General features: G+C 39.4%; 1 protein-coding gene across 2 annotated transcripts; it reads left to right on the top strand.

Annotated features, from left to right (window-relative positions):
• The first annotated feature begins 1,246 nt into the window (after positions 1-1,246).
• On the top strand, positions 1,247-17,837 carry TFAM (transcription factor A, mitochondrial). Of its 2 annotated transcripts, XR_003790551.1 has the most exons (8): positions 1,263-1,479; positions 2,052-2,170; positions 3,449-3,519; positions 3,931-4,080; positions 7,528-7,623; positions 13,047-13,103; positions 14,560-15,001; positions 15,593-17,837. XR_003790551.1 is itself a non-coding variant. In XM_029201101.1 (7 exons), the coding sequence occupies exons 1-7, from the start codon at positions 1,379-1,381 to the stop codon at positions 14,686-14,688; spliced, it is 723 nt and encodes a 240-aa protein (XP_029056934.1). In that variant the 5' UTR covers positions 1,247-1,378; the 3' UTR covers positions 14,689-15,394. The 2 variants fall into 2 exon arrangements, 1 of the variants encoding a protein (XP_029056934.1); XM_029201101.1 differs by lacking the exon at positions 15,593-17,837 and having other exon boundaries at positions 1,247-1,479; positions 14,560-15,394.
• Positions 17,838-20,282: the final 2,445 nt, after the last annotated feature.

The following is a 20,282-nucleotide window of genomic DNA, read 5'->3' as shown; positions in this document are numbered from 1 at the left end:
TATCAATATCTCAAGGCAGGACTTCCCTGGTGGCACAGTGGTTAAGAATCTGCCTGCCAATTCAGGGGACACAGGTTCGAGCCCTGGTCCAGGAAGACCCCACATGCCGTGGAGCAACTAAGCCCGTGAGTCACAACTACTGAGCCTGCTCTCTAGAGGCCATGAGCCACAACCACTGAGCCCGCGTGCCACAACTACTGAAGCCCACGCTCTCTAGGGCCTGTGCTTCGCAACGAGAAGCCACCGCAATGAGAAGCACGCGCACCGCAACGAAGAGTAACCCCCGCTCACCACTAGAGAAAGCCCACATGCAGCAAAGAAGACCCAACACAGCCAAAAGTAAATAAATAAAATAAATAAATGTATAAAAAAAAGAAAAAAATCGCAAGGCATACTTGTCACACGTTCTTAGGGCTTTGGGTGGGAAAACGCTGACGTAGTCCAGCGTCCTCAGCTGCAGTGGGGGAATTAAATCCTAGAGAGGGGATGCGACATTCCCGGATCAAGACGTTAATGCTGAGGCTAGAACTCTAGTCTCCGGACAACTAACTAGCCAAAGTCTCCTCCACACAAATTAAGCAGGGGTTGGATGTCAAGCTTGAAGACGGCGACAGCGGTAGTGACAGTGGATGGGGTGATGGTCCGGATCGGTATTGCTTTAATGTGGTCCCATTACCACTGGCATTAGAACTTGTTAAACCTTGAGGAACCTGGGACCCACACAGACATAATGAATCTGGCTCTGCTGCAAGGCCTGGGAATCTGCATTTTAAGGTTTGCAACCATGCCCCACCCCCCTCCTCGGCAGTAATTTTGGACTCTGAGCTCCAGCTCCTGCTTGAAATGAGGGACTCTGCTGGGCGCGTAGCACCCAGCAACCTGACCTCAAAGAAGCGTGGGCGGCACAGCTACACTGTGGTAAAATTGTCTGTTACGTACTAGTCCTTCCCGTCGTCACAGGCCAGCCAGTACAAGTGTCCGGGTGAGGCCACCACCGTGCCTCCATCAGCCTCCTGGGCCAGCGGCTGAACTGGCTGTGGAGGGCGGGCTGCGGATGGGGGCAGAGGCGACTCAGCAGTGTCCCCTAGTGGAACTGCTGAGCCGTGCGCCGGTTTCCCTTCTCCGCCCCCGAGTTCCTCCTACTTCTTCGTAGTCCCGCCCACCAAGGAACACACTACGGCGCCCGCGCCTTCTTCCTTGCCCCGCCCCCATCGAAACCGGATGTTAACCGACGTCCCATAGTGCCTTGCGAGTGGCGGGCCTGATAGCAAGTTTTGGGGTTAGCTCGCGGTTTCAAGTCGTCCTTGTTGGAGTTGTTTTATTGTGCCCGGGCGCTGTTCGAGACTGGGGCCTGGTCAGTGCTTCGTCTGCGGATGCAATGGCGCTTCTCCGGGGCGTGTGGGGCGTGCTGAGTGCTCTGGGAAAGTCAGGAGCGGACCTCTGCGCGGGATGTGGCAGTCGACTGCGCTCTCCTCTCAGGTAGGACTGCTCGCCTGCGCCTCCGGAGGCGGCAGGGCTCAGGACCCCCTGGGGTTGGAATGTAGACGCTTTTCTCCGCCTTCTGCCCCTCCTAAAAAGTCAGGGCCGAGTTGGCCCTGTGATTCAGACCTCGACCTTGCCACGGGGATGGTGGCTTTGAGACCAGGCCTTACTGCATCAGTACCCCGTGCCTTGCTTCCGGCTACCTTTCCCCTCCTCCCCGCCCCTTTTTATTGTCTAACCTTGGAGCACCCGGTTCGGCGTCCCCTATGAAGTCGCTCCAAGAGTCTCCTGCCTTCATCTAGGCATTAAGGAGGCGGGGCCCAGGAGCTGGAGTGTACACGCTTTCCTCCACTGTCTTACCTTCCTAGGAGGTAAGGGCTTTGAGATTTAAGTTTTGCAAGCTTTTGCCTCTGGATAGGACAGGATTTTAAATGTCATTATATTTCTTGTCGAAGGTGTCAGATATATAGCATCTTGATGACATCTTGTTTGGCATCTGTGTTCAGATCCTTACGAATATGGGCACTTAAATGCTTAACAATGGTTATTTTCTTTTTATTTGTATGTAGTTTTGGGAATGTACCAAGATGGTTTTCATCTAACTTCATTGGTTATCCAAAGAAACCTATGACTTCATACGTTCGATTTTCTAAAGAACAGCTACCCATATTTAAAGCTCAGAACCCAGGTGAGGAGTTTGGGCTATATACTCTTCTTTGATGTAATAAAAAGGCCACTAAGCAGTTAAATTGGAAACTTGATTTTCTCTACCAAAGCATCCAGTGAATGCAGAAACATAACCATTCTGTTTGATGTTCTGTAAAATAGGAGATATAACATATTTTTTACCAAATAAAAATGCTTTAAATGTAATTGAGAACTAGTGAAAGTTATTTTTAAAATAGCATGCAGAGTGGAAAGCACCCAGGGAAGAGGATGAAAAAGCTGAATTTTGGGCCTTTTTGCCATTGGCCCAGAGGACCATTGATGAATCATTTTACCTTTTGCTTAGCTCCTGCTTCTGCCACTGGGAATTATTTATAAAGTTGCAATGAAATAACTTATGTGGACATGTTATGTAAACTTTAAAGCTCTACACAAATTATTGTTAATTTCAGGAGCTTTTTCACTGAAAGTCAGTTCTTGAGTTCCTGAAAGATTTCCAGTTAGGAGGTTTGTTGACTCCCTAGAAAGGGTGTGGGTCTTTATTTAGGTTACAGTGTAAAGATAATGACTAAATTAGTAATTGCTGACCTTTGCTTATGATTTCTAAAGCCTTTTCACATGCAGTACATCACAGGGCACTTGTGAAAATCAAATGAGCTGTTAATAGTCTTACCTTATAAAGAACTGGTTTAAGAGACATGCTTCAGTACTCACATCTTTTAAAATGTAGGAGTTGAAACTAACAAGTGGTTTGTTAAATCATTTTTACCCTGTCATTCCAGTTAAGATGAGGAAGGCAATGGGGAATAATGAATTGGTTTTAGCATAATTTAGTTTGTTTGCAAATGGTATTTCTGTAATTGATATACAAGGTGGTGTTACATGAATCAAGACTATATTTTGTTGTTTAGTCAGGTTTAATGAACTTGATAATTCCTGAAAGACTTGGAAAAAATGAAAAATGTTTTGATTGAAATGTGAAGTAAAAAGCTTGTAGACACTGATTATGCAATGATTTAAACTAGTAATCAATTTCTGAAGACCATTTTGGTGGTAAGTGATAATCACTAATTATTAGATAACAGACTTTAACAATGTTAGAAAATATTAAATTATTTATCGTATTTAAATTAGTTGGTTAGAAAAAAGCTAAATCATTGTATTAAGTTGTGTGGTATAGAGGTATCTGTAAAAATACTTAATTTTAGAGCTAATGGATTATGCTTTCTTGGAAGTCTTTAGAAATTGATCCTGAGACATAGAATTGTGACATCAAGTTTTACTTTATTTCATTTCATAGATGCGAAAAATTCAGAACTAATTAAAAAAATCGCTGAGCTATGGAGGGAACTTCCTGAGGCAGAGAAAAAGGTAAGCATATAAGTTTTCAACATTGCTGACCAGTTATTCTGTAGTGAAGAACAACTGTCATGTCCTTTAAGGAACCAGATGACCCAGAGTTTTTTTTTTTAACATCCATTATCTACAAAGGAACTTTACACGTTCTGATCCACATAAATGATGAGAATATGGATGTATGGGAGTGGCGATGAAGGGTTGGCAGCAATTTGAAGTTGAAGGCTAATTACTGGACTCTCACCTCAGTAATCATGTATATGAAAAATACGTGACTTATAAATGTGATCCAAGAGCACATTTTTCACTTGGTGGTTAAGTCTGTCTTTACCTGAAGTCATGCAGTTGTCTTTCTCTGACAGGTGTGCTATGTTTAATTAGTCAACAACAGTTTATTGACTTCTTATATGAGCTTTCTATTTATAGATGTACGAAGATGCTTACAGAACAGACTGGCAGGCATACAAAGAAGAGATAAACAGAATTAAAGAACAACTAACTCCAAGTCAGCTGGTATCTTTGGAAAAAGAAATCATGCAGAAACGTTTAAAAAAGAAAGCGTTAATAAAAAAGAGAGTGAGTATCATTGAAATATTCTTTTCCTTTGGCAAATAACAAATATATATATCTATGAGTATAGGTGTTTTTGTCTTATTTTGATGACATGGTAGAATGTCATCAAGTGTACTCTAGTTAGGAAAAAATAGGATAGTTCCCTTCTGCCACTAGAACCACTTGCCTTTGAGTCTGTTTTGGAAACCCTTTTTGCTACTTCTGGATGCATCTGAATTTAAGATATATAGTTAGGACTGGCATGAAAGCTGTAGGAACAGAGTTGTGAAACAGCCAAATCAGGAATAGCAAGAATCTTGCTTCTGGGTCTTGTCTAGAATAACCTACTGATTTGAATTGTTCTATAGGTAATGGTGAATTTTATTCTGAATATTGCTGAATAGACTGAATTAACTCAACAATTTTTAAAAAGTGCCTATTGTATCTAATCAAATAAGAAGTACCTTTAGGATGAAATCCTGTTTTTCCTCATTAAAAAAACCCCCACATGTTTCAAAATTAGTGGTTTCCAGCTTAAGGTATTAACCCATTATAAATTCCACTGTTTGATAGTTAGACTACATCTTTCTGTAGTATTAGGTGTGAGGTGGAGAACTTGCTGGTCCAGTACATATACAATAGAAAAGGGTCATCAGAGTTAAAACTATTTCTCTGGAAAAGTAGATTCTAGCCTTTAATGTGAGGTGCTAGGATCTTTCTCCCTAACCCTAATGTCTTAAGCCCTCCTAGCACTCGGGTTGAGGACTCACCCAATTTCATGTCAATGATAGTAATCTGAGACTGCTGATCCAATTAGTAAAAGGAAGCCAGAAAAGATACTAAGAGTGAGAAATAACAGTCTCCGCATAGGGATGGTATTTGGAGGATTGAGAACTAGGGTTTACTCTCCCTTTTTTGCTCTCCCTTTCTCCTTAATGCACCCAAACCAGTATTTAGAGTGGGGAGGACCAGAAATGAGGATTGGGCAGATATAAGGGGTTTCCTAGTCAAATATTTCTTCTGTTCCTTTCTCTGTTCTCCTCATATTCCCATTACATATGTGTTATACCTATTGTAGTTGTCCCATGGTTGTTGGATATTCTGTTATGTTTTCTTTTCAGTCTTTGTTCTCTTTGCTTTTGGGTTTTCAAGGATCCTTTTTTTTTTTTTGGCTGCGCCATGCAGCTTGCCCCCTGACCAGGGATCAAACCCGTGCCCCCTGAATTGGAAGCTCAGAGTCCTAACCACTGGACTGCCAGGGAATTCCCTCTGTTAGTGTTTTTTATCTCTGGCACTTCTTTTTTTTTTTAAATGATTGTGCACTTATTTTATTTATTTATTTATTTAGTTTTGGTTGGGTCTTCGTTGCTGTGCACAGGCTTTCTCTAGTTGTGGCGAGTGGGGGGCTACTCTTCGTTGTGATGCGTGGGCTTCTCGCTGTGGTGGCTTCTCTTGTTGCAGAGCACAGGCTCTAGGTGCGTGGGCTTCAGTAGTTGTGGCACGCGGCTCTAGAGCGCAGGCTCAGTAGTTGTGGCTCATGGGCTTAGTTGCTCTGCAGCATTTGGGGTCTTCCCAGACCAGGGATCGAACCCGTGTCTCCTGCATTGGCAGGTGGATTCTTAACCACTGCGCCACCAGGGAAGTCCCTCTAGCACTTCTTTTTGGTTCTTATGATTTCCATCTCTGCTTACAATGCCCATCTGTTCTTGCAAGCTGAATAGAATCCTTAGCATATTAATCACAGTTGTTTTAAAATTCTGGTCTGATAATTACAGCATCCCTGCCATGTCTAGTTCTGAGGATTGCTTTGTCTCCTCAAATTAGGTTTTTTGCCTTTTAGTATGCCTTGAAATTTTTTCTTGATAGCTGGACATGATGTGCTGGATAAAAAGAAATGCTGTATATAGGCCTTAGTACTGTGGTGAGGCATGGGGACAAGGGAAGCATTCTACAGTCCTGTGATTAGGTCTTGGTCTTTTAATGAGCCTATGCCTTGGCACTGTGAAGTTCACAAGTGTTTCTCAGTTTTTTCTCCCCTTTGTAGGTGGTGCAGGATGGCTAGAATAAGCTGTAGTCAGGTATTTCCTTTCATTGAAGTCAGTTAGGCTCTGATAGTATACCAGCAGGTTAGGTTCTGATTAACTAGTTTCCCCTGAGGGCAGGCCTTGTTAAGAATAATAAAATGCTCAGGCATTTCAAAATGTTTCCTTTTCCTCTCATCCTGCTGAAAGCAAGAGGGGATTTTTCTTGATATTTACTGTTGGAATCTGGTCAAGTTCCTGGGGATAAACCTCACAATGTGAGGTCCTTCCTATGACTGGGTAACTCTCAGAGTTGTCCGCATGGAGCCTCCAGCAGTTTGTTAACTGCAGTTCAGTTTCCTCCCCGGCACTGGTTTCCATTCCTGAGTCTCTGCTTCGGTAAGCCTCGACTCCCTGTGTTCACCCCTCTGTCTGTCTCTTCAATCTTGGGGGCAGCAGTTTGCCATGTGTCCTCTCTTCTGTGCATCCAAGAGGAGTTGTTGATTTTCCAGTCTGTTCAGCTTTATACTTGCTAGGATGGAGTGGTGACTTCCAAACTCCTTACGTGTGGAACCGGAAACCTGAAGTCTGAGTGTTTTCTTTCTCTCTGTTGGAATTTTTCTTTCCATTAGATTCCCAGTTCCAACTAGTTAGAGAGTAGGTGAGACGCGTGGGAATCAGGAAGTTGCAGGTGAAGCACCTAGGAGAGAAATCCCTAGCAGTAGCTCTAGAAACAAAAGGGGAAATGCATAGTTAAGTTGTAAAATGCCTAGTTTTCTGACTGAGAGGTTCAGGGCCAAGAAAGTGATCTCTACATGTAAATCAGAGAAGCCCTACTTTTACTTATGAATGAAAGTTGGGTTTGTTATTGACTGTAACCAAATTGCCATTAAAAGCTCCATCATTTTACAAATTACTATCAAATTCAGCAACTAAATAAGTTAAGATGATGCAATATCTTTCATTAGATAATGCATCCCCCTGACCCCTTTTGATACCTAGTAAAAAGAATTGAAATTAACATATCTGTTGAGGGTTAAAGGTTGAGAGACATGCAGGGAAGGAAATGAAATGAGAGATTATTAAACAGATACTCTAATGTTCTTGAGTTGTGGTGGAGACATGTAGTGCTTTGGCCAAGGAGATGGTGGTGTACAAAAAGATTTTGTACGTATGTGCTCAGTTATTCAGTTCATGGAGACCATGAAAATAATACGTAAAGGAAATGTTTTTGTATGAAACATAACTCACAAAATCTATTAGAATTTTCAAAACATTACTATAAAAATTCTGACCCCACGAGGGAACAATCATATACTTTATATAAGAATCATAATGTTCACTTTATAGAACATTCTGTAATGCGTAGTAGTGAATAAAGTTTTTCTGTAGGTGAAATTAAGTCTCACAGAGGTTAAAACTATCTCACTCTTCCATTTTTATTACTTAGGAGTTAACGATGCTTGGAAAACCGAAAAGACCTCGCTCAGCTTATAATATTTTTATAGCTGAACGTTTTCAGGAAGCTAAGGATGGTACATCACAGGTAAAACAGAACTGTGTTTATTTTTAAAATTTTTGTTTATTCTAATTTTTAAAATACCTAGACAGGAAATTTTAGGGGTGCCACATGTCAAATGGTGAAGAAAAGTGGTAAATTACTATAAACAAATACTATATACAAATAAGGCCCTCTTTCTTGTATCTCTTTTAAAGAAGAATCCTTTTTATTACCACATACAAGTAATTTGAATATGTAGTTGCCTGTGTATATATATATATAGAGAGAGTCAACTTTTAAAATTCAAAAAACATAAAATTTTCAGCTTTATAGGGTTGTTAAAGTTCTGGAGACTTCTTATCCAGCAGTTCTTAACTGTGTTACAGTCACTGGGAAAGTAGGGTTGAGGTGTAATATTTTGTACTGGGATTTGAGTGTAACCTATGGCTTCATGTTACATCCTTTAATAAAATTTTAGTTTTGCCCACAGGAATGTATTACACATGTGAATGTCATATGAATGTGCAGGAAAAAAAAAAGCTTGTCGTTCCTGCTGTGGCTTAGTGTTGCATTTATTTCCTTCTTAGAGGCTCCAAATTGACAATTGTATTTTTCCTTTTATAATAAGCCATGGTAAGAGAAGTCGGTTCAGATTCCTAATTCTTGTCAATCTGAGATGAAGGTTTTTTGCCACTCTGCCTCTTTGGGTTACTTAGATCATTTTACAAATCCTGTTGAACATATGATTAAATAATGTATATATGTGATGTACTTTTTCCTGGCTATATACTTTTACTGATTTACTCCCCTTGGGATTTTAAATTTAGTTTCCATGGCCCTGCATTACTAAAAAAGCAAGTCTGTTTATTTTTTTAGTTGAAATTTGCTCAGTCACTAACTTACCTTGGATTTATTGATAGTCTTCTTATTAGTATAAGAAGGTTATATGCTTGAGAATCCTGAATCAGTGGTTCTCAACTCTGACTGCATCTTGGAATCACTTCAGAAGCTTCATGGCTGGGCCTTATCCCTGGAAATTAAAATTAACTCAATTATATCATTTTTATTCATGTAAAAAATACATCCATATAGTTTAAAGAATCAAAATAAGACTTGTTATGAAAGATACTAGTTTTACCGTGCTGTCGTATTCCTTACTCTACTATGTCTATTCCTTACTCCTTACGACTAATACATTCTGTTTTAGTCGATTCTTGTGGTATTTACCTCCATATCTCTAAATAATGTTCTGTATTGTTACTTCCTGATTTTTTAAAAAAATTCTAAGCATTACATATATTTTAGGCATTACCTCTCACTATTTGATGAACATTTAACTCTTTCTTATTCCGCTGTTCACATTTCCATCATCCTACCCCCAATATAGTTACCATAATTTTGTTTAGATCAATATAGAGTACTTAACATTATTATGATAATGTAAACCATATTCATAGCTGAGGTGTTCCATTTGCTATGATTATTTTTCCTTTCTTGCAAAACTTTCCCTGAAATTGATTGTCTTTTTTTTTTTTTGGCGGTACGCGGGCCTCTCACTGTTGTGGGCTCTCCCGTTGCGGAGCACAGGCTCCGGACGCGCAGGCTCAGCAGCCATGGCTCACGGGCCCAGCCGCTCCGTGGCATGTGGGATCTTCCCAGACCAGGGCACGAATCCGTGTCCCCTGCATTGGCAGGCGGACTCTCAACCACTGTGCCACCAAGGAAGCCCCGTGTCTTGTTTTTGTATTTGCTTAGTTTTTTATGTACTATCCATAATTCCACCCAAATTCTTCAATATTCACTAGCTTTGAGTACATTTAGATGCATTAAATATTCTGTCAGTTTCAATCCAGAACCTCTGATTTGTTCCAGTTTGGTTGTTGCCTTCTATGCTTAGTGCATAGCTGACATCCTGGATCTTCATCATCATCCTTGTGGTGCTTTTGCTTCTTCTGTTGTCTTTCTTGGTTTACTGATTCTATTACAGCATCTCCCCCAGTAAGAGTACATGGGAGATTAATTTTTTGAGTTCTTGCATGTCTAAAAATGTCTACATTTGTTTGATAGTTTGACTTGACATAGAATTCTAGGAAATCATGTTCTTTGAAAAATTTAAAAATATTGCTCCTTTCTCTGGTAGCTTTTTAAATTGCTTTCGAGAAGTATAAAGCCGTTTTGACTGTTGGTCTTTTGACTGTGATCTGTTTTCTTTTTTCTCCCCTTCTCTTTTTTCTTTGTTCTGACTCTCTGGAACTCTTATTATTTGTTTATGCATCTTCTGAACTGGTCCTCTAGTTTTCTTAGCTTTTCTGTATTGTTTTCTCTTGGCCTTTTTTGCATTTCTTTCTGGGATATACATTTTCACTTAATCTCCCTGTTTTCAGCATGTTACCATTGCCCCAACTGTACTGGGCATCCACAGAGTAACTATTTTACCCTTTTAAGAGGATGAATATCATAGAATCTGCCCATGGTGGGGATTTAACCTCTTTTTTAAACAGACTTTCAGTCGATCTCATGTTTTAGCCTGACCTTCACCTCTATTTTATACCTGTCTGGTGCTGCCAAATTCCTGAGCTACTTGAGAATTCTGCATTGTAAATCAATTTGCCTTTTACTTTTTTGGGTTTAGGTATCATTTCTCCACCTGCTTTTCAGCTTCCAAAATGCTGTGTTGGTACTGCCCTCTCCTGTTGTCTTTGTCCATGTGGCTTTTATGCCTTAAGAAATTTTAGTTTAATTTTAAAAACTAAATAAACCACAGAAATTTATTGCTTACAGTTCTGGAGGTTAGGAAATCCAAGATCAAGGCACCATCACGGTGAGGGCCCTTTTCTGGTTCATAGCTGGCACCTCTCACTGTGTCCTCACATGGTGGAAGGGCTCATTTAATGGGGTTTTAGGAAGCAACAAAAGTAAATGTCTTTCCATCCCTTTAATTTTTTTCATGATTTATTTTTTTAGGTGAAAGATTATTCATGCAACTTCATAAATTATTGTTTAATGCATTGAGTGTGAAACTTTATGGATTAAATATATTTTTTGAATTTATTTATTTTATTATTTATTTTTGGCTATGTTGGGTCTTTGTTGCTGCACACGGGCTTTCTCTAGATGTGGCGAGTGGGGGTTACTCTTTGTTGCAGTGTGCTGGTTTCTCATTGCAGTGACTTCTCTTGTGAGCACAGGCTCTAGGCGCACGGGCTTCAGTAGTGGAGCATGGGCTTAGTTGCTCTGCGGCATTTGGGATCTTCCCGGAGCAGGGATCAAACCCGTGTCTCCTGCATTGGCAGGCGGATTCTTAACCACTGTGTCACCAGGGAAGTCCCTATGGATTAAATATAAGGAAAAAGATATGTTATGAAAGAATTGAGAACATTAAAGCAATTCTTTCCAAAGCTAAGAGAACAGTTATTTAGTAACCGTCCCTGAATATGCTAAATGTGTTTATAAAGGTAAGTTTAAAATATTCAAAACATAGGCTCGGATACTATCTGGTACCTCATTTTTTCTTAATAGGAAAATAAAATTCAGTCAAAGTTCTGGTCAGAATAGTAAAGTTCATTGTTTTAACTCTACTTCTCCTTAAAATCACTAATGATATTCTCCTAGCTTTAAACAGGTACTTTTCAAACCATATCCCTCTTTCCCTCACATTCTCCTTCTCCTATCCCTCTGTCTCTTCTCTGCCCCTTATTCTCCACCCACCCATTTTTCCCTTCAGCCTTTGCTCTCTGGTAGCAACAGCACAAGCTGTGTGAAGCATACTCACTCTCCTCTCTGCCTCTCCTCCCGCTATGGGATCCCTGCATCCCTTTAATTTTATAGATGAAGAACCAAGCCTAAGGGAGGTAATATGACTTTTTCCAAGTCACATAGTTAAGTTCAACTAAGTAGAATAAGAACTGGTGTTGTATTTTTCCTATGACTACACCTAAACATGTTGGCACAAATTTTAGAAGAAAACTTTAAGCTACAGAGAGGAAATAAAACACTTAGTCTTTGAAGTTAGTCTATGACAGAATGTAGTTTATACTTGAATATTAATGTTTCTGAATCCAAAAAGATAAATATCTGCACAGGAAAAGCAACCATCAACAAAATGAAAAGTCATCCTACCAAATGGGAGAAGATATTTGCAAATGATTTAAAGAATTCATACAACTCAGCAAAAAAAAAAAAACAACAAAAAACTGATTAAAAATGGGCAAAGGGGCTTCCCGGGTAGCGCAGTGGTTGAGAGTCCGCCTGCCGATGCAGGGGACACGGGTTCGTGCCCTGGTCTGGGAGGATCCCACATGCTGCGGAGCGGCTGGGCCCGTGAGCCATGGCCGCTGAGCCTGCGTGTCCAGAGCCTGTGCTCCTCAACGGGAGAGGCCACAGCAGTGAGAGGCCCGTGTACCAAAAAAAAAAAAAAAAAAAAAAAAAAAGGGCAAAGGATCTGAATAGATATTTTTCCAAAGAAAGACATAGAGATGGCTAACAGTACCTGAAAAGGTGCTCAACATCACTAACAGGGAAATGTAAATCAGAACTACAATGAGATATCAGCTCATAGCTGTTAGAATGGCTATTATCAAAAAAACCCAGGAAATAACAAGTGTTGATAAGTATGCGGTAAAACGGGAACCCTTGTGCTAAAACAGTAACTCAAAAAGATACATACACCCCCATGTTCACTGAAGTATTATTTACAGTAGCCAAGACATGGAAGCAATCTAAGTGTCCATTGATGGATGAATGGATAAAGAAAATGTGTATATGCAGTAGAATATTATTCAGCCATCATAAATAAGGGAGTCTTGCCATCTGTGAAAACATGAATGGTCCTTGAGAGTATTATGCTAAGTGAAAAAAAATCAGAGAAAGACAACGTATAATCTCATTTATATGTGGAATCTTATAAAAAGAGCTCATAGACACAGATAACAGATTGGTGTTTGCTAGAGTTGGCAGGTGGGGATGGGGGTCAAAATGGGTGAAGGAGATCAAAAGGTACAAACTTCCAGTTATAAATAAATAAGTCCTGGCAATGTAAGGTACAGTATGGTGACTGTAGTAAATACTGTACTGCATACTTAAAAGTTGCTAAGAGAGTAGATCCTAAAAGTTCTCATCACACACAAAAATTTGTAACCATGTAAGGTGATGGATGTTAACTAGACTTACTCTGATCATTCTGCAATATACACAAAAACCTAATCGTTATGTTGTACACCTGAAACTAATGTTATATGTCAATTATATCTCAGATTTTAAAAAGATACCTTTTTAAATACCTTCATACCATTAATATTTGTACATTTTAACAGTTTAATAATTTTTACTTAGAAAAAATGTTAAGAATTGATGAATCTTTGTGATTCTTGATATCTGAGTGTTTGTTATTGGAATGAATAATAAAAAAACATTTTTCTTTAATCATTGAAATCCCTATATCTGGTACTTAAAAATATGTTGTTTTACAGGTAAAGCTGAAAACTATAAATGAAAGCTGGAAAAATCTCTCTAGTTCTCAAAAGCAAGTAAGTAGTATGGTTTTAGTCTCAAGTGTCTAGTTAGAATATCTATGAGAATATGTTAGAGCAAGGCTTGATTCATGTGAAAACAATGTTATATTACACAAAGTATTTTTAAATTATTTTCATATTCTTGGAACCAATTTGGCTTTTCTCTTTTGGTAGATTTTTTTTTAATTGGCTTCATTTTATTTTATTTTTAAAAATATTTATTTGTTATTTTTGGCTGCGTTGTGGCACACAGGATCTTTTGTTGCAGCATGGGCTCTTCAATGCAGGGGACATGGGTTCAATCCGTGGTCAGGGAACTAAGATCCCACATGCCTACGTGCCACAACTAGAGAGAAGCCAGCGCGCCACAAGTAGAGAGAAGCCTGTGCACTGCAATGGAAGGCAGATTCTTTTATTTATTTATATAGAAATAAATAAATACACACATACATACATACATAAATTGAGGCTGCATTGGGTCTTCGTTGCTGCTCGTGGGCTTTCACTAGTTGTGGCGAGCAGGGGCTACTCTCTGTTGCAGTGCGCAGGTGTCTCATTGCGGTGGCTTCTCGTTGCAGAGCACGGGCTCTAGGCACGTGGGCTTCAGTAGTTGTGGTGCATAGGCTCAGTAGTTACGGCTCATGGGCTCTAGAGCACAGACTCAGTAGTTGTGGCGCATGGGCTTAGTTGCTCCATGGCATGTGGGATCTTCCTGGCCCACGGCTCAAACCTGTGTCCCCTGCATTGGCAGGCGGGTTCTTAACCACTGCGCCACCAGGGAAGTCCCTGGTAGGTTTTTTGTTTTTTTTTAATTTATTTATTTTTGGCTGTGTTGGGTCTTTGTTGCTGTGCAGGCTTTCTCTAGTTGCGGCGAGTAGGGGCTACTCTCTGTTGCAGTGCGCGGGTGTCTCATTGCGGTGGCCTCTCGTTGCAGAGCAGGGGCTCTAGGGCATGGGCTTCAGTAGTTGTGGCCCATGGGCTCAGTAGTTGTGGCTCGTGGGCTTTAGAGTGCAGGCTCAGTAGTTGTGGCACACAGGCTTAGTTGCTCCGCAGCATGTGGGATCTTCCCGGACCAGGGATCGAACCCTTGTCCCCTGCATTGGCAGGTGGATTCTTAACCACTGTGCCACCAGGGAAGCCCCCTCGTAGTTTTTTACTGCAAATAAAATTGGTATTTAAAACAGTGTCACTCATAACTTAGTGTCACTGTATCCAGTGGTGGTCACACCTGGCCCCTGTTCCTTTTCCATACTCCAAGCCCTGAAATTGTAACAACTTCATTAATATTTAAAATCTTTATCTCTTACCTTTTTCATCTAATTTTTATCTCATGAAAACATTCATTTCCAATCCCCCCTTATACATGTAGAATAGTAAGGTAATTTCTAGAGTATATATAGGAAGGCATTCCAGAAATTAATTGCAAAGATTCCTCTAAAGAAATCATTTTAACGATTATACTTTTTCTCAGGTATATATTCAACTTGCTAAAGATGATAAAGTTCGTTATTATAACGAAATGAAATCTTGGGAAGAACAAATGGTTGAAGTTGGACGAGATGATCTTGTACGACGGTCAGTGAAATACACAGCAAAATAGTGACCCTGAGAAGTATTAAAATAGAAGATTGAATTATGTTCATAATGGATAGACACAAGAAACCAATTAGGTCTCAATACCCAAAGCTGTTGTAAAATTAAAATGGATAAAAGTTGGTAAACATTTATATTTAATTTCTTTTCTTTAGCCCGTTGACTTCTGCCAGCCAATTCAATACATTTTGTATTGGTGTCTTGCTTTGGAAAACCCAAACAGATAAGAGTTCATGCGGAATGTATTTTGTGTTTAGGAACCACTGAGCATCAAAATAATCCATGAAATGTAACCGTGAATCAATTTACCTTTGATAAAGGTAAATCAGACTGTGAAGTTTTTTTATACTCTATGACTATGGAAAGAATATTCTTGTTTCCTTATATTATGGAGGCAGGAGTTTCCTTTTCAAAAGTGTCTCAACGTTTGTAGAACCCATAATGTTCTGTGATATAATTGTTCGTTTTTAATAGAGCGTCCAGAACTCATGTTGGCAAATTCCAAATCCTAGGTATAATTCATATTGTAGTCAGAGTTGATGGTTGTACATGCAAGAGATTTCTGGTGTCAGTTGCAACTTTTATAAAAGGGATAGAGAAATTTATAAACCTTTTCCTCATTATCTTTTTTCCTAAATTAAAAACTAAAAAATTATATACCATATCTATGCATATTGTTTTATATTGCATAGAGTAAAAATTTAAGTGTTTCCTAATTATATGTTTTAAGGTGAGACATTCATTTTACAGCTTTCTGGGGTTTTTTTTTTTTCTTTGTTTTTTTAAAGTAGGAATTTGTATTCTGAATTATTTTTTCTCTTATATGATTATATTTATCCAGAAAGTAGAGAACTTATTTGGTATAAGTTTTAAAATGAGAGATCTAAAAAACATAAGTCTCCTGTCTCTAGATTTGGAGCCTGTAATTTTTAAACATTTTGCATAACATACAAAAACCTATGTACGGGACCCAGCTCTGGCCTGTTGGTGGAATCCAGCCCACTGCCTGCTTTTCATGGCCTTGTGAGGTAAGAATTGTGTTTACAATTTTAAATGGTTAAAAAAAAAGAATATTTCAAGGCACATGAAAATTAATATGAAGTTCAGTGTCCATAAATAATGTTTTATTGGAACACAGCCATACTCATTGTTTATGGCTGCTTTTGTGCAACAGTGACAGAGTTGACTAGTTGTTACAGAGATGGATAGCCTGCAAAGACTGACCCGTACAGTGTGGAATGAGATGCTCTTAAATTATTTGCTATGGCTCAGTAAAATAATCCTTAAGAATTTTCCAGTTAGCATATAAACCTTACCATCCTTTAGCATTTGTTTATCCTCTTAGGAGAGTCAAGCAAAGGTTTTCAAAATCCTCACCAGCTTTTTGAGCAAAATATTCTGTCATCATCAGTTCACAAGAATAAGATAATTCAAAATTTATATTATACAAAATATTATGCCAAAAAATTGTGTATTCTAGATCTCCAGAAACAAATGAAGATTTTTGTAGTTTGTGGATAGAAAATAAAAATGACTTTTTACATACCGAATTTGGCAAAGGTAGGGACTGTAGAGAAAAATATAGCTTAAGAGAAGCCTAAGATTTAAATATATGAAGCTGAGTGTATTCAGACAACTTTCCCCTGTGGATAGGAATACAGGACAAAGTCTGCCATTAGGTAGATAGGCACCTTGGGTCTGAGGCTAGAGTATTTTGGGGAGTAAGGGTTAGGGAAGAAAAGGACGTGTGCTAGTGTCTATCACAGGCTTTTCTCAATTAGGTTTCCAGGAGAGAATTAAGCCCTAATTCCCTATGGCATCTAGAATGGTACTGATTTTGTATCATCCTCAGGAGAATGGAGAAAATAATCACTCAAATAATTTACTGTGTTCTGTGCGTCAGATGAGGCTAGGGAGCAGATAGGAGTCAGTGTTTGTAATGAATATTATAGAATGGGTGGGGTAGAGAAATTAGTTATGTAAACACCTGCAGGACAAGTGTAGTATAAAACACATCTTTGCAATTACTTTCTGAGCTCTTTTAGCATTTACCTGTAACATTTTATACCAAACACATTCAAATCTTACCTTCCCGAATATACTGGGAAGTTCAGTGTCTGGTAAGTTCTTAAATATTTACATCTTAATATAGAGAAGAAAATTATGAAACAGTGAAAGGAGCTAGAGCAAAACCATTTTATGATATCATTTTATTTGTTTTTGTTTCTAAAAGAATGTCATCATTAATACTTTAAATATTAGAATAATCTGATTTCACACCTTTCTTAATAAACTTCAGTACCTGTTGAAGACTGGCATGCCATATATCAAATGCCATCCAGTTTAACAATATACACAAATATTCTATTGTTATAAAGAATAAGAGCTTATATCAATAACCAGTGACCAGTCATATAACACCTTACTTTTTAGACTTTTCTTAAATTGACCCAACAAAGTAAGTGCTGTAAGAGCTAAAGAATAGTGCCAGGGAAAAGATGCTGAGGAAATGAAAGCAGTGTTTATGCTTTTCTGAGCAGTTGGTCATAAAGAGATGTTTATACTTTTGTTCATTAGAGTACCAGTATTAAATTTTTTGAAATAAATTGATGATGGGTATGTGTGTAATTATTTTACTTTCTGATGTTTAAGGGATATTATGTGCAGATTCAGCCTACTGTAATCATGTAATTTTGCTGTTGCTTTTGGCTAACTCCTTTTTTGGAAATCCCACTTTCTTTTTTTAAATAGTTGGCTATGAATGTGTATATTTAAAATTCTGAATTAAAATGATATTACTACAAGTAGAGTTAAAGTAACTAGAAAACTTTATTGATTTTTCTGACATTTACTGTACCTAAAATTAATCACCACCAGGTTGTGCTAAAGCAGCAAGAAGTTCTTATATAGTTAAGTAATAAGTGTCCATTATTTCTCTTAATTTTATCAATCTTTTTACTATAAGAATTCTCTCAAGAATACTCTCTTAACTTTCCTCTCCTCACAGCCCCTCTCCCTTCTTTTCAAAGCTCCAACCTCTTACAGACAAATTTGAAAATGTTATAAGCACAGACTGTATGTTTTGAAATTTTAAAGCAGTAATACTTTTTTTTTAAAATACTTTTTAAAAAATTGAACCTTTGGGAAGAATAAGAAATGAACATATTTATTACTTTGAATTTGTAAAACTTTCCAAACAGAAAGTAAAACTATACAAAGCTAGTATCAGTCTCTCACATTGTTCACAAATAAAGTACTTTTGGTAATTGATTAAATCATTGATTATATTTAATGGAAAATACATGAAACATGAAACTATTTTCTAGCACCTTAAAAAATACTTAAAAAAATTTTTTTTTACTGGCTAAGAAGCTACATACTTAAAATTGACCCTAAACAAGAATTTTAAATAAGCTAAACATTTAAAAATCACCCTAGGGCTTCCCTGGTGGCACAGTGGTTGAGAGTCCGCCTGCCGACGCAGGGGACGCGGGTTCGTGCCCCGGTCCGGTAAGATCCCACATGCTGCGGAGTGGCTGGGCCCATGAGCCATGGCTGCTGAGCCTGCGTGTCCAGAGCCTGTGCTCCGCAACGGGAGAGGCCACAACAGTGAGAGGCCTGCGTACTGCCAAAAAAACCCCAAAACACCCTAATGTCATTTAAATCATCGTTACATAATGGTGTCTGATTTACATGTGATGTGCAAGAAAATAATTGAATTTACTTTTTTGCCCGTATTAATTTAAGATTTATCCAATTTCATTTCTCCACCCCCACAAGTCATGTATAAGAGGAGAATAAGGAAGGCAGTATAGTTGACCTTTGAACAGTGCAGGAGTTAGGGATGTGGTCAAAAATCCATGTATAACTTATAGTTGGCCCTCTGTATACACGGTTCCTCTACATACGCAGTTCTGCATCTGTGGATTCAACCAACCATTGATTATGTAGTACTGTAGTATTTACTGTTGAAAAAAATCTGCATATAAGTTAGACTCACAGAGTTCAAATCCATTATGTTCAGGGTCAGTTATACAGTTCTGACACAGTGACTTTTTACTATAGAGACTACCAACCATCAGCCTTCACATTAAAAAGTTGATTGGTTATACCCACCTCTAAGATTCTATTTAAATTATCTGTTTGATCTGGAGACAGGGTGGGATCAAGATGGAGTAGGAAGACCTTGAACTCACCTAGCCCAATGAACACATCAAAAATACAACTATGTATAGAGCAATTCTTCGTGAAGGAGACCTGAAGACTAGCAGAACAGCTCTTGTACAACCAAGGCTGTTGTACACAGAGTCTGGTAGGGAGGAGAAGCATCCTAGCCAGGATCTGCATCCGTAGCTGGTGATCCAGAAGATTGGGATGTCACAGGCTTGGGATCGTTTCTAAGGAGCAAGGAATTCACACCCCATATGAAGCATCCCAGTCCTGGGGTCTGGCACTAGGAAGACAGCCCTCTTAGTTGGTTTGAAAACCACTGGGGCTTACTGGAGGGCTGTAAGAAACTGAGACTCCACTCTTGAAGAGCACACACAGATTTGCTCCCAGTCCCAGCACAGACCAGCAGATTGAAAACTGGTGCTCTGGCCAGCCTGCCAGGACACCCCAGGGTACACTCCAGTCTGCACCAGGATCCCACTCCAGTCCTGCCTGAACTGGCACCATTCCCCATTAAGGTGGAGACTGCCATTGCCAACACACATGTATGCACTGGGAAAAAAGGATAGCCAGCTCAGGAGTGAAACTACAGCACCTTGGCCGCAACCTCACCTCTGACCAAAGCAAAGACTGCCACCACAATTGCACGTGTGCGAATGTACTAGGGAAAGAGCAAGCCAGCCTAGAGGTGGGGTTCCAACCCCTTGGGCCCTGACCCCACCTCTGACCAAGGTGGAGCCTGCCATTGACATCACGTGTGTGTGTGTGCACTGGAGAAAAAGCAAAGCCAGCTCAGAAGTGCTGTTCCAACCCCTCAGCCCCAACACCACCCCTAACCAAGGCAGAGACTGCCATCATGCCAGGAAGAAACTTAACTTCCTTAGGGCTCCTGCTCAAGCCCCTTGGACTTGGTCCCACTTCCCAATAGGGTGACAACCACCACTGAGCCTGGGACAAGTCCCAGCTCACATCTGACTCCAGCTCTGTTCCCTTGGACACTAGCCATACCTCCCATCAAAGCAGCTGCCATCAGCACACCCCAGGAGAAGACTGCTCCCACCAAAGCCACTGGGCTAACACAGACTGCATAAGGAGGCTCCCACAGGACATGCCTACAAGACCATAATAGGTAACAGTTTCACCTAATTTCATAGAGACAAATAGGGAAAGTCAAAATGAGAAGACAGAGTTATATATTTCAAATGAACAGGGGGGGAAGAAACCCCCGGGGGGGGGAATGAAACATAATTTACCCGATAAAGAGTTCAAAGCAATAGTAAAACAAAAAACAACAATAAAACACACACACACGAAACAGAAAACACACACAAAAAAAACTTGGGAAAAGAATAGAGGAACACAGTGAGAAATTCAAAGAACTATGAAACATGAAAAAGAACCAGTCAGAACTGAAGAATAACTGAAACAAAA

This window comes from Monodon monoceros, unplaced genomic scaffold, assembly GCF_005190385.1.
Source record: "Monodon monoceros isolate NGI ecotype Baffin Bay Population unplaced genomic scaffold, NGI_Narwhal_1 Super_Scaffold_4, whole genome shotgun sequence".
Taxonomy (NCBI): Eukaryota; Metazoa; Chordata; class Mammalia; order Artiodactyla; family Monodontidae; genus Monodon; species Monodon monoceros.
This window is presented reverse-complemented; position numbering and strand designations above follow the sequence as displayed.